General features: G+C 39.5%; 1 protein-coding gene across 3 annotated transcripts in view; it reads left to right on the top strand.

Annotated features, from left to right (window-relative positions):
* The window catches only part of ints10 (integrator complex subunit 10), an 83,825-nt gene that overhangs the window by 10,854 nt on the left and 57,817 nt on the right, over positions 1–15,154 (top strand). For all 3 annotated transcript variants that reach the window (XM_034035390.3, XM_059025973.1, XM_059025974.1), the window contains exons 3-5: positions 2,668–2,771; positions 3,217–3,356; positions 3,951–4,032. In XM_034035390.3, coding sequence (XP_033891281.3) covers positions 2,668–2,771; positions 3,217–3,356; positions 3,951–4,032 — 326 coding nt within the window. The remainder of the gene's footprint in view (positions 1–2,667; positions 2,772–3,216; positions 3,357–3,950; positions 4,033–15,154) is intronic.

Raw genomic sequence — 15,154 nt, forward strand, 5'->3', positions numbered from 1 at the left:
GTACCGCTCTCCAGCCCTTCGGCGAACAAACTGCCTTCTGACCTTGCTGATGCAGTATAACTACCTTGTGTCTTGTTGCTGTGCTCAGTCTTGCCATGGTGTATGACTTTTGACAGTAAACTGTCTTCAGCAACCTCACCTTGTTAGCTGAGTTTGGCTGTTCCTCACCCAGTTTTATTCCTCCTACACAGCTGTTTCTGTTTCAGTTAATGATTGTGTTTCAACCTACATATTGAATTGATGATCATTAGCACCTGTTTGGTATAATTGTTTAATCAAAATCCCTGACTGTGCAAGTGTACCTAGAAGAATTGATGCTGTTTTGAAGGCAAAGGGTGGTCACACCAAATATGGATTTGATTTAGATTTTTCTTCTGTTCACTCACTTTGCATTTAGTTAATTGATAAATATAATCTATTAACATGTCTATTTTTGAAAGCATTCTTACTTTACAGCATTTTTTCACACCTGCCTAAAACTTTTGCACAGTACTGTGTGTGTGTGTGTGTGTGTGTGTGTGTATATATATATATATATATATATATATATATATATATATATATATATGCTGTAACCTTCAAAAAACATATTTTTTTGTAATTACGATCATGAGGTATTCTGTTGAAGGTTAATGTGTCTATGATCCATTTGTTTTGTGTGGACCAAAATGTCAGTAATGAAACCTAGTTAGTTTAACCTAGCTGTTGTTGAAAAAAACACTTTGCTGAATGACTGTATCCCAGAAACCACTGTAATATTCACACGTTCTTTATTTTTCCCCCTCGTAAATGTTGTTTATTTTCATTGAACACGGGAGCAGAACGGAGGATCTACGAGAAAGTGCCTAAGTAATCAAAAGGGGAATAATTCATATGGGGGGGAACAAATGCCCACGCCATAGTAAATAAATTAGATGGCCATTTGCACAAAGGGAAAATCTGGGGCGGATAAGATGTTCTTTAATTAAAATTCGAATGAAAGACCTTTAACTTGCTAATATGTGATCCTATCCAAGATCATTTAAAAAGTGTTTTTAGACACATTTTAAGTTTTGTGTACTACCGTATAAGAATAAATCGAATCCTCCTGTATTTTAAAATCGGGCTTGTCTTTTCTTTATTCTCGTCTCCATATAAACGGGGGTTATGGCAACATACTACCTCAAAGCACAGTTTATCTAACCCAGTTATGCCGACAACCGCGTTCGAGACTCGGTTATGAACCGTGTTTAGTGTGGATGCAAATCGATTTAAACATTGTTAAACTCAGTTCTAAAATGCTAATGAGGCCAGGGCCTAAAAGACTTCTTAAAATAGCGTACAGGCAATGATTACTGTACTGTACCTGAACTGACAGTTTGGATGGTAATGTTTATTGACCTGTATATTATTTTTATTATCAGTTTTATTATTTCTATAATTCATTATTACTGTATTTTTTCTTTTATTAATTTGTTTATTTTACTAATTACAGTACAGTATTATTCAGTACATTAATTACATGTTTTTTGTTATTTTTTATACTTTAGATGACCATCTTTATCCAAGGCAACATAGAATTACTGTATTAAATAATTAAAATACAGAATGTTACATACTGTATAGTAATGCACATTACTAGTTACATGTTACAATGTTTTATATTGTTTCTTCTGTAATAAACTTTTATACTACATACATTGTATATGTACATTAATCAATTAATACTGTTCTAGGTTTTGATTTTTGTGCTGATTTGGCAGGTATGTGCATGTATCTGGTTATTACATACCTCGGTTATAACATACTGTTTTTACGGTCTCAAGGCAGTACGTTGTATCAGAGTTTCACTGTATACGTAAATGCTTCCAAACTATTTTTGAAATTTTGGATAATGATTTAGATATTTGCTAATTCAAGTTACATAAAATGAAAAGCATTATACGTTTAAAAGTATTGTGCATTTTACATTTGTAAGTGAACATTTAAAAAGTATACATTGCAAATGAACTGCACTTGAAATATGCATGTCCCATTCTGATCATGAGCATTTTAAAACCACAAAAATGAAGGCGTCCTCAACATCAAGGTATTGAGAAAAACAGAAACGGCAATGACTTGCAGTCCCAGTTTGCGATTCGTAGGCATGTATTCTTGTATCCCAGTTTTCCAGAATGGTTGACAAAGCGTTTGCAGGAATGTTGAAATCTGTTTCTTGTACGGTGGTGCATTGCCCACCGCTTTCAACGCCTCCACATTAGTCTGCATGGATTTTACATGTTTTATGCATTGCTTCATGGAAATGGCATTAATGCGTGAGCACTATGGCAACTTGTAATGCATCATAGAATCAGTAGTCTCAAAATAACACTAACATTTAGTACAGAGGTCCTAATTCAAAGACTGCATTTAGCCTTGTATTTCCGTGAGGTTTTCTATCATTTTGAGAGGTTGGAGAGTGTTATGCGGGAGATTTGGGCTGTCTTCCTTCAAGGTTGTTGCCTTTTGTCTGGCATGGGGATACTAGGGCTTAACATTCAGTACACAACTGCATTTTATATATTTGCAAGGTTAAAAAAGATGTACCATCTAAAATTTGACTTTGTTTAGGTTTCTGCGTGATCGAGACAGCACACTGAGATGTTGTCTTCATATTTGATACACAACTGTATGATTCTTTTTTTATAGGTTTGTACATTTTCCTGAGCAGCCAGTTGTGTGGCAGGAGATCAGCATCATCACAGCAGCATTAAGAAATGATTGTCAGGATAAACAGACTCAGTTTTTACGAGGTGATTAAATATCCTAGTTTCCATGTCCATATCCCATAGAATGTGTAATAATGTTTATTCGATAATTGATAAATTTAATTAGGAATAAACGCTAACTAGCTAGTGCTAGACTGTTCAGTAGGTTAAAAGAAAAAAGACAATACAGATTGTCTTTTTATTAAATGAGTGGTAACCAAGGTTTAAAATCAGTTTTCTTTTCTCATTAGCACTAGCCATATTGTAACCGGTCCCCCCTTTTTTTTGGGGGGGGGGGGTTGATTACCTATTTCTTTCCCCATGACCTTGACAAAGTTAGTGTCATTATTATGTTTTTGTAAAGGATCAAGCACCCCCCCCTCCACTTGTAATGGAATAACCCAAATACAGTACATACATACATTTTTTTTTATTATTTTTTTGTCCAACCTCTGTAACTATAATGGGTACACTGCTCTTCTGTTCCCAGGTTTGTTTGAGACCTTGCCTGGCAGAGTGCAGTGTGAAATGCTGCTCAAGGCCACTGAGCAGTGCTTCAACACGCTGGAGAAAGCAGAGATGCTGCTGTTGCTGCTGAGACGCTTCCCTGAGTCTGTGGTCCAGCATGGGGTGAGGATATATGTTACTTAAGTTTATTTCGCACAGGTGGTTTACCATACAAATAGAATAGGTTAAGAAATGTGCCTAAGTAATTCCAAAGATTGTTGCATGATCTAATGTATTGTTTCATTCTGACATCACTGTCAGGTATGTAAGAATGTACTGTTATCTGTTTTAGCAGATGCAGTCATATTGCTTTACAAACAAGTCAATAAAGCATCACTTTATATATTGCTGTCATGTGACTTTTTTATCATAAAGACCAAACATTTTGAGACGCTGGCTTTAGATTTATTTAGCCAGGGGATTTACTAAGATGAGATCATTCTCTTACAAATTCTTTTGTCCTGGGAACATGTAGTCCTTTCTGCCAGAGTAGTATATGTTTTTGTATGCTTTTTTCTATAGCTCTGTCAAAGTCAGTATAAGTATCCAATAGCTAACAATTTTGCAGAATCTTTTACCAAAGCTTTGCACTGACGACACATTCTTCTCAGAGACCATTTAAGATTTAGACTTCATTTTTCCTGGTTGTACTGCATAAACATTTGGGAGCCGCCGACTGGTTTTGATACATTATCATTTATTGATTCTTTAATGCAGGTCAGTCTTGGGGAGACACTGTTGGAGGCTGAAAATATTGAAGACCAAGAAACACCTGTTAATTGCTTCAGGAAGTTATTTGGTAAGAAACTGATGAACCCCACTGTTTAAACATTGGCTGCTCTTCTAATGAATCAGAGACACCACTCTGTAATATAAATCTATAATTGCAGCTTACACTGCAAATTGTGCTGGATACTGTATGTCTTGAGTGCTTCAATGTTCAATTTTTATGGATAATCCCCTGGGCCTGATTTCCCAGTTTTTGTGTGCTCTTGCTCATTCTACCACTGGCTATCCTGTTCCCATAAGCCTCTTTTGGACTTGGTTGCACAGCTGCTTTGCCTGTAGCTAATGCTGTGATTCCAGCAGCAAGATTAGTATATTGTATTCAGTCACATGAACCCATTTTGGAGATGTTTTATGAATAAGATAAAATGTCTATTTTCATAATTTCGCATTATATTAAATCTCTCGCTATTTTATTCAAAAGAAAAAGGCGAGGGGCCCCCCGAGTGGCGCATCCAGTAAAGGCGCTCCGCGTGGAGTGCAGGATGCGCTCTATAGTCTGGACGTCGCGAGTTCGAGTCCAGGCTATTCCACAGCCGACCGTGGATGGGAGCTCCCAGGGGGCGGCGCTCAATTGGCCAAGGGAGGGCTAGGTCAGCCAGGGTGTCCTCGGCTCACGGCACACCAGCGACCCCCGTAGCCTGGCTGGGTGCCTGTGGGCTTGCCTGTAAGCTGCCCGAGAGCTGCGTTGTCCTCCGACACTGTAGCTCTTGGGTGGCTGCATGGTGAGTCCGCAGTGTGAAAAAAGGCGGTCGGCTGACAGCACACGCTTTGGAGGACAGCGTGTGTTCATCTTCGCCCTCCCGAGTCACCGCAGGGGTGGTAGCGGTGAGCTGAGCATAATAAAATAATTGGCGATTCCAAACTGGGAGAAAATAATAAATAATTGGCAACGACTATATTTATAAAAAAAAAAAAAAAAAATGAATGTGCCACAGAAAATGCATGAGGTGTGTTTACACTTACAACTCGGGTACGAACTGATTAAAAGTCTTATAATTTGAGCTACCCATTTACACTTAAGAACATACCTAGGCTGTCTCTGGCCCCGTATGCTCGCACATAGCCCCTGAACTGTAGTGCGTGCCCGATGATGTAATATCGACCACCCCTTGCATGAAGACATTTCTCCTCTCCAAAACACAGAGGAGGAAGTGTTTAATGTTAAATTTGCAGACGACACAAAAATAGGAGGAGTGGCAAACACTGTTGCAGCAGCAAAGGTCATTCAAAGTGATCTAGACAGCATTCAGAACTGGGCAGACACATGGCACATGACATTTAATAGAGAAAAGTGTAAGGTACTGCACTCGGGCAATAAAAATGTGCATTATAAATATCATATGGACATACTGAAATTGAAGACGGAATCTATGAAAAAGACCTAGGAGTTTATGTTGACTCAGAAATGTCTTCATCTTGCTGCTCTAGAAAGAGTGCAAAGAAGAGCAACCAGAATTATCCCGGGTTTAAAGGCATGTTGTATGCAGACAGGCTAAAAGAATTGAATCTATTCAGTCTTGAACAAAGAAGACTACGCGGTGATCTGATTCAAGCATTCAAAATTCTAAAAGGTATTGACAATGTCAACCCAGGGGACTTTTTTGACCTGAAAAAAGAAACAAGGACCAGGGGTCACAAATGGAGATTAGATAAAGGGGCATTCAGAACAGAAAATAGGAGGCACTTTTTTACACAGAATTGTGAGGTTCTGGAACCAACTCCCCAGTAATGTTGTTGAAGCTGACACCATGGGTTCCTTCAAGAAGCTGCTTGATGAGACTCTGGGATCAATAAGCTACTAATAACCAAACGAGCAAGATTGGCTAAATGGCCTCCTCTTGTTTATAAACTTTCTTATGTTCTTAAATCAACAGCCTGTCATTTGTGTCACTTGTGTGTTTCTACATCAAGGTGGTCATTCCCTACTAATTGAGGTATAATTTTGCCATCAGAAAGGGAGCGAAGCTAAAAAGCTTCACAGCTAAAAAAAAAAAACCATCTGCCACTTTCAATTGTGTGCGTTCTCCCCCCAGAACCCAAGTTTATTTACCATATACTAACAACGCATCATGGTACTACAGAATCAATGATACAATTAAAATAAAGCTCTTCATAAATCAAAATATTTCCTTATAGGGGCTGAATACAGTGCTTTGTTTAATAGTAAAGTGAAATGGACTTGAAGCTAGTGCTTGTACGTATTAGGGCTGTCAGGTAAGCCTCCAAATGGCAATCTATTAATTGTGCAATGTGGAAGGGGGGGAATTCACTGACACATGAGACAAAGTTGCAGTTTTAAACACTTGGGTGCACGATTTATTATTTTCCACAAGATGGCACTGTTGTACTGTTTCTACCAACGATGGTGTAAGGCTTGGACAGATCACCTTGTGTACACACGCAGATGCACAAAACAATAATCAAAACAGAAGGCACAAAGAAAAAGAGAAAACAAAACACTGTTAACAAAACCACAATAAAGGTGCAGCACTCTGCAGCGTTTCTTCGACCGTCGTTACCCGCACGGCCCGAGTCTCTGTCCTACACTCCACAGTTCCCTCAACTGTGTGACTTAAAAACAAATATATATACTTTAGGTATATAGGCCCAAGGTTTCCCCGCTTCTGCTATAATTTCTTTTTTTGATCTTATTTGGTTCTGGTCAGTTTTGTTGTGGTGTTCTCTGTTATTTTATAGGCCCAGCAATCCTCCAAGGCCTGCCTCTCAGCCACTCAGAGAGAGGGAAAGCCAACACACCTTCTTCCACACCTCTCCGTGTTACACAGAGAATTGTGAGGGTCTGGAACCAACTCCCCAGTAATGTTGAGATTCTGGGATCAATAAGCTACTAACAACCAAAACGAGCAAGATGGGCCGAATGGCCTCCTCTAGTTTGTAAACTTTCTTATGTTCTTAACTGCAACCAAACACTTCCTGTAGTTATTGATTGGTCTCTCACAGCGCCGTGGAGGAATTTTGGCATTTGTGACATTTGTGGGTGTTCGAACATGAACTGCTTGTTTCAGGTCCTGCCACAACATCTCAATGAGGTTTAGGTCTCGACTTTGACTAGGCCATTCCAAAACTTCAAATTTCTTTTTTCTTCAACCATTCTGATGTAGACTTGCTTGTGTGTTTCGGATCACTGTCTTGCTGCATGACCCAGCTGCGCTTCAGCTTCAGCTCACGGACGGATGGCCTGACATTCTCCTGTAGAATTCTCTGATACAGAGCAGAATTCATTGGTTCCTTCAATGATGGCAAGGCGTCCAGGTCCTGATGCAGCAAAGCATCCCCAAACCATGACACTACCACCACCATGCTTGACTTTTGACTCATCTGTCCATAGAACATTGTTCCAGAACTCTTGAGGATCATCCAGGTGCTTTTTGGCAAACTTGAGACGAGCATTCATGTTCTTCTTGGTGAGCAATGGTTTCCGCCTTGCTACTCTGCCATGAATCCCATTTTTGCCCAGTGTCTTTCTGATTGTTGAGTCATGAACACTGACCTTAGCCGAGGCGAGAGAGGCCTGCAGATCCCTGGATGTTGTTCTAGGGTTCTTTGTGACTTCCTGGACGATTTTACGCCTTGCTCTTGGAGAGATATTGGCAGGATGGCCACTCCTGGGAGGATTCACTACTGTCCCAAACTTTCTCCATTTGGACAATATGGCTCTGACTGTGGTTTGGTGGAGCCCCAGAGCCTTAGAAATGGCTTTGTAACCCTTTCCAGACTGATAGGCATCAACAACTTTTTTCCGGAGGTCTTCAGGAATTTCTTTTGTTCGTGGCATGATGTGCCTCTAGAACCTGTGTGCTGACAACTTCACTCTGATGGTAAGGGCCAAAGTTAGTCAGATTTATATTGGGCAGGGCTTGCCCAAATCAGGCCTGGTTGTTAACCAAAGTACTTAAACAGCTGACCCAAATTATCCCTTTAATTGGATTGAGTTAACTGGGGGGGCAATACCTGCAGATTGCATGTTTGATTACCTTCCACACCAAACAAATGAAAGAAGCACCAAACTTTGGTGTCATTTTTTTTTCTCTCAGACTCCCTCTATATACTACTACAAGCCACAAAAAAATCTGACCAAATACAATGTGAAAAATGCAGAAAGTCATACAGGGGGCAAATACTTTTTCACGGGTGTGTGTGTGTGTGTGTGTGTGTGTGTGTGAGTAATATATATACATACACGCAGGATAACTTCACTATAACGAACCCCCATGGGACCTGGAGAAATGTTCATTATATCAGGGTGTTCACTATAACAGGGTTTGTCTTTTTTCTGTATCAGAATAATGACAAAACGGCAAATTTGAATTGAACATCAATATATAGTACTTCTATGAAGATTCCTTCACATTGATCAACATTTAAAGGGTATTGTGACAAGGTACTTGTGTCACGTGTGGGTAACCACATTGCAAGACAGAAACATGGGAGTTGGAGTTAAATGCCTGCACAGGCGCGCAGGAGTTATTAACCCTTTGAGTAGTAGGAACGTACCGATACATTCTCTGCTCTCTGGTCCCCAGGGAGTACGAATGTACCGATACGTTCTGCAACTTTAAACTTGTAATTACTGAGCCTACAAAACCCGTGATCACATAATGTTTTTACAAGCCCTTTTCTTTAACCAGTGGTTAAAGAAAAGGGCTTGTAACCAGGAGGTCCCCGGTTCAAATCCCACCTCAGCCACTGACTCATTGTGTGATCCTGAGCAAGTCACTTAACCTCCTTGTGCTCCGTCTTTCGGGTGAGACGTAGTTGTAAGTGACTCTGCAGCTGATGCATAGTTCACACACCCTAGTCTCTGTAAGTCGCCTTGGATAAAGGCGTCTACTAAATAAACAAATAATAATATTATAACAGTAGGTTTCTGTAATAGAATTTACTAGTCTCTTGCGCCCTTTGCCAGATATTGATTGAATTACATAGAATAAACCCGTTCACAAAAATGTCAACCGTGTTTGTAAACCGGTGAAAATCTCTCAGTGAGAAAGAAGTATTAGTAATAATACTGAATTCAGATTCTGATTTAAATTCAAATACATACAATTCTTCCACTGAATCAGATGTCAGCGAGTGTGTCAGTGAAGACATAAGCAAAGAATATTTACCATCAACATGAAGTGACAGCGAAGAGGCGGCGCCAAGCTCTGTGTGTTGCTCCATGCTTCAGCAGTATCATATGTTGAAGCATTAGACCCTCCCACTCCCTCCGCCCCACCACCTGTTTACCCAGGTATGATTTATTCATCTCTCTCTCTCACCCTTTTTTTTGTTAGGAGATGTTGTTGTGGTTGTTCCACCCCGTTTATCGTTTATTGCCTACATGTTACTTTTTTGTCAAAACCTTTCCCCATGACTAAATAAATATATTTATTTGTTTTATTTATTTACGGTAAAAATGATTTGTCTGTATTTCGTCAGTGTTCATTACATACATACAAACATATAGATTTCAGCTTGTTTGTACGCTGTACTCGTAATAATCAAGCGCATGCAAAGAAAACAAACAAAAAACTCACTCCCGTAGGACCGGCAGTGCATTTTAGAACTCACTACTCAAAGGGTTAAACACAAAACAGAAAGTAAACAAACAGGTCATGTGACGCTACCAACGATAGTAACGCACAGAGGACACATGCAAGACAGGCAGGTAGCAAGTCTCAATCGAGCGCCCGTCTGTAAACAATCATTTGATCAACATAACTCCAAAAAGCACACAAAACAAACCCGTTTCCACATATAGATTACACCAGGGGTGTCAAACTCAGTTGCTGGAGGGCCGCAGTGTCTTCTGGCTTTCGTTCTACCCAAGCTCTCAATTACTTAATTGGTCTAATTATTTGATTAACTGGACACATGAACATTGAATCAAGTGCATTTTTAAAACCATCAACTGTAAAAGACCTTGAAAAATATTAAGTATGTCAAATGCAATAAATAATTAGATAAATTATGTTAATTGAGAGCTTAAGTTGGAATGGAAACCAGAAGACCCTGCGGCCCTCGAGGACTGGAGTTTGACAACCCTGGATTACACCAACACTAATTTCCCTTGTGCAGGGCAATCGCCCTGCTCCAGGTATGTTTAAAAGAAAACAGTAAAGAAATGAAAAGGTAATCTTTGAATTAGCCAACCATGGTCTTTGTTTCCACTGAGAGAATAACACACTTGACACTGAAGAAAGTTCAGTGTCAGTCAGTACTGAGATCGCTGTATCCGGGTCGATCCTGTACGTGATCGTTCTAATAGGGCTAATTTGCATTGAAAAAATCAGTTCTTGCTGTTGGGATCGTTAAAAATGGGTGTTTGTTATAAGAAGGGTTCGTTATAGTGAAGTTAGCCTGTGTGTATGTGTGTGTGTGTATATATATATATATATATATATATAGTACTGTGCAAAAGTTTTAGGCAGGTGTTAAAATGCTGCAAAGTAAGAATGCTTTCAAAAATAGACATGTTAATAGTTTATATTTATCAATTAACAAAATGCAAAGTGAGTGAACAGAAGAAAAATCTACATCAAATCAATATTTGGTGTGACCACCCTTTGCCTTCAAAACAGCATCAATTCTTCTAGGTACACTTGCACACAGTTTTTGAAGGAACTTGGCAGGTAGGTTGGCCCAAACATCTTGGAGAACTAACCACAGTTCTTCTGTGGATTTAGGCAGCCTCAGTTGCTTCTCTCTCAATGTAATCCCAGACAGACTCGATGATGTTGAGATCAGGGCTCTGTGGGGGCCATACTATCACTTCCAGGACTCCTTGTTCTTTGCGCTGAAGATAGTTCTAAATGACTTTCGCTGTATGTTTGGGGTCGTTGTTATGCTGCAGAATAAATTTGGGGCCAATCAGATGCCTCCCTGATGGTATTGCATGATGGATAAGTATCTGCCTGTACTTCTCAGCATTGAGGAGACCATTAATTCTGACCAAATCTCCCAACTCCATTTGCAGAAATGCAGCCCCAAACCTGCAAGGAACCTCCACCATGCTTCACTGTTGCCTGCAGACACTCATTTGTGTACCGCTGTCCAGCCCTTCGGCGAACAAACTGCCTTCTGCTACAGCCAAATATTTCAAATTTTGACTCATCAGTCCAGAGCACCTGCTGCCATTTTTCTGCACCCCAGTTCCTGTGTTTTCGTGCATAGTTGAGTTGCTTGGCCTTGTTTCCACGTCGGAAGTATGGCTTTTTGGCCGCAAGTCTTCTATGAAGGCCACTTCTGACCAGACTTCTCCGGACAGTAGATGGGTGTACCAGGGTCCCACTGTTTTCTGCCAATTCTGAGCTGATGGCACTGCTGGACATCTTCCGATTGCGAAGGGAAGTAAGCATGATGTGTCTTTCATCTGCTGCAGTAAGTTTCCTTGGCCGACCACTGCGTCTACGGTCCTCAACGTTGCCCGTTTCTTTGTGCTTCTTCAAAAGAGCTTGGACAGCACATCTGGAAACCCCTGTCTGCCTTGAAATTTCTGCCTGGGAGAGACCTTGCTGATGCAGTATAACTACCTTGTGTCTTGTTGCTGTGCTCAGTCTTGCCATGGTGTATAACTTTTGACAGTAAACTGTCTTCAGCAACCTCACCTTGTTAGCTGAGTTTGGCTGTTCCTCACCCAGTTTTATTCCTCCTACACAGCTGTTTCTGTTTCAGTTAATGATTGTGTTTCAACCTACATATTGAATTGATGATCATTAGCACCTGTTTGGTATAATTGTTTAATCATACACCTGACTATATGCCTACAAAATCCCTGACTTTGTGCAAGTGTACCTAGAAGAATTGATGCTGTTTTGAAGGCAAAGGGTGGTCACACCAAATATGGATTTGATTTAGATTTTTCTTCTGTTCACTCACTTTGCATTTAGTTAATTGATAAATATAATCTATTAAAATGTCTATTTTTGAAAGCATTCTTACTTTACAGCATTTTTTCACACCTGCCTAAAACTTTTGCACAGTACTGTGATATATATATATATATATATATATATATATATAATAAATAAATGAAAGGCAGTTTAATCCCAACTGAAGCTATAGTTGGGCCCAACCTTCACCCCCCAAATAAAAAGTAAGTTTCTATCAAAAAGCTTTTCATAATCATACAGGAGTTGCCCCTCACTAAGTCGGATATGTCTGTCTGACATTAGGAGGTGTTGGGTTTTAAAAAATAAAATAAATCGCACACACATACATTTTATAGTGCTCAGTGTATTTTAATGTATAGTCATTGCGCTGAAATAACACTAATGTGTTTTGGGTAGGCTACACATTACATTATGAAAAAATGTAAATAAATCTGTACAGTACACTGTGAACAGGCTGGCTGAGTGATGACGTCAGACCCAGGAAAGGAAACACACACAGGACGGTGAAATGATGAAGGCATTTGCTTGCGCCGGTTTATTTCAAATAAAAAGGTTGTACAAAACAGAAAACACAGACTGAACAAACAAAACGGCGCGTTGGCCAAAGTAAATAGACAGACAAACAAAGTGGACGAACAGACAAACAAGTACCGTGCAGGTGCTTCCAGCGCGCAATGGCAATTGTTATTTTTAGATTTTTAAATCCCCTAACTCCACCCGTTCTCCACTAGTGAGTGCTTTGTGCATCTATATATACTGTTTACTAATTATTCACTTGAATCCCAGCGCGTGAACTAATTCTGTGCAACCCCGTGCTCACATATTATTAAATACTTTAAATGCACGTGAAGTGAAGTGCAATCCCCATGCCTAAATAGTTATACATTTTAAACACTTGTGCTCATTACCCACATTATATCCCATGTACCAACTATAATACACCAACATTAACACACGCAACATACAACATATAACACAAATGCACACAGGGGCGGGGCACATTGCCACATACACCTATACAGTACAGTAGTAAAATCAAATGAACACCACCTAGCACACTTTCTTTTTACTTTAGACTGTAGGCTACCGGTATGGTAGCACAAAATAAAGCACGCTGCTGTATTGCACACATTGGTGTAATGCAAATAAAAGGTTATTTAAAATTTAAACTAAATTCTTCATCATCATCTTCATCTTCTTCTTCTTCATTAACACAAAATAGGTCATGCTGCCATATTGGCAATTTACGATACTTACAGGAGGACAGTTAATTCTCGTTATTATGAATTTCAAGGGACCAGCAACAAATGTTACACAATAGCACTAAGAACATAAGAAAGTTTACAAACGAGAGAAGGCCATTCAGCCCATCTTGCTCGTTTGGTCGTTAGTAGCTTATTGATCCCAGAATCTCATCAAGCAGCTTCTTGAAGGATCCCAGGGTGTCAGTTTCAACAACATTACTGGGGAGTCGGTTCCAGACCCTCACAATTCTCTGTGTAAAAAAGTGCCTCCTATTTTCTGTTCTGAATGCCCCTTTATCTGATCTCCATTTGTGACCCCTGGTCCTTGTTTCTTTTTTCAGGTCAAAAAAGTCCCCTGGGTCGACATTGTCTAAATTTTAGGATTTTGAATGTTTGAATCAGATCACCACGTAGTCTTCTTTGTTCAAGACTGAATAGATTCAATTCTTTTAGCCTGTCTGCATACGACATGCCTTTTAAACCCAGGATAATTCTGGTTGCTCTTCTTTGCACTCTTTCTAGAGCAGCAATATCCTTTTTGTAACGAGGTGACCAGAACTGAACACAATATTCCAGGTGAGGTCTTACTAATGCATTGTAAAGTTTTAACATTACTTCCCTTGATTTAAATTCAACACTTCTCACAATATATCAGAGCATCTTGTTGGCCTTTTTTTATAGCTTCCCCACATTGTCTAGATGGAGACATTTCTAGGTCTTTTTCAAAGTTCCCGTCTTCAATTTCAGTATCTCCCATATGCTATTTATAATGCACGTTTTTATTGCCTGCATGCAATACTTTACACTTTTCTCTATTAAATGTCATTTGCCATGTGTCTGCCCAGTTCTGAATGCTGTCTAGATCATTTTGAATGACCAGATCATTCATATTATCATGAGCAGCCTATAAGCCAAATGTATACTGTCCATTTTTATTTGTTAGTCAGTGGTGCAGTGCTACATTGTGCACAATTACAAACCACCTGCACATTACTATAATAGGCGTGTTTCCTATTACTATACAGATGCTCAGAATGAGCTGGAGGGGTTAGCAGCACATGTGTGCAGTCTGTTGCTCCCTGGTTTTAGGGAAAAATAGATATTTCGCTGTTCGCCTCAAATGCATTGAACACAACTGGCAATGCACGGGAAAAGGTGGACTGGGAAACACCAGCAGCAATTGTGACTGTTTAAACATGCTTTCAAAAGTTCTTAAGAAATGAATGCGATTGTAAGTGTTGCAATTGTCTGCAACTTTGGTACATCTCATTATAATATTTGAGAATCCTGCTCTCCATCCCCTTTTTGCGACTTTATGCAGGAATGCCCATAACTACATTTTATTTTTTTATATCCATGATTTTCAACAATGTATTTATTTTTGAATGCTTGTTTGTGTGCTATGTAGAAATAAAGATGTGGGGGGAAATTACGTATTTATTTAATATATTAATGTGTACGTTAAAATAAATGGTCAAGTATTTAATGGAGGATCCTTCTAGAAGTAGTTCTTTACAATGGTATCCCTCACTGCCAATCCACCAAGACGGTCCTCCACCCCCCATAGCTGAAGATTCTTTAGCCTTTCTGCTAGATCTGGTACCCATGCCAGTTTACAGGAAAATGTACGTTCATCTGTAAGAAAGAGGCGCCTGTATCGCACTACACCAGCAGGGGAAGGCGACAGTCAATGTAAGACTAGTTCAAAAAGATACTGAAAGGGCACAAGTTGAAATACATCTGGCAGAGGAGAACATTCGACTGACAAAACTGAGACAACTTGAGGCAAAACTTACGCCTCCTTAACTGAGAGAAGCTGGACTCCCGACCGACGAGGAAGACGATGAAGATGTCTAAAAACAATTTAGATTTTGTCAATTTAGATTTAGTTATTTAATTTCTGCTAAGTAGACATAAATAAAATAACCATTATATGTGCACTAACATTAAGTGATTTGTGTGATTTTTGTTAAAAAAATAATATAAAACAAAA

This window comes from Acipenser ruthenus, chromosome 1 (genome assembly GCF_902713425.1).
Source record: "Acipenser ruthenus chromosome 1, fAciRut3.2 maternal haplotype, whole genome shotgun sequence".
Lineage (NCBI taxonomy): Eukaryota > Metazoa > Chordata > Actinopteri > Acipenseriformes > Acipenseridae > Acipenser > Acipenser ruthenus.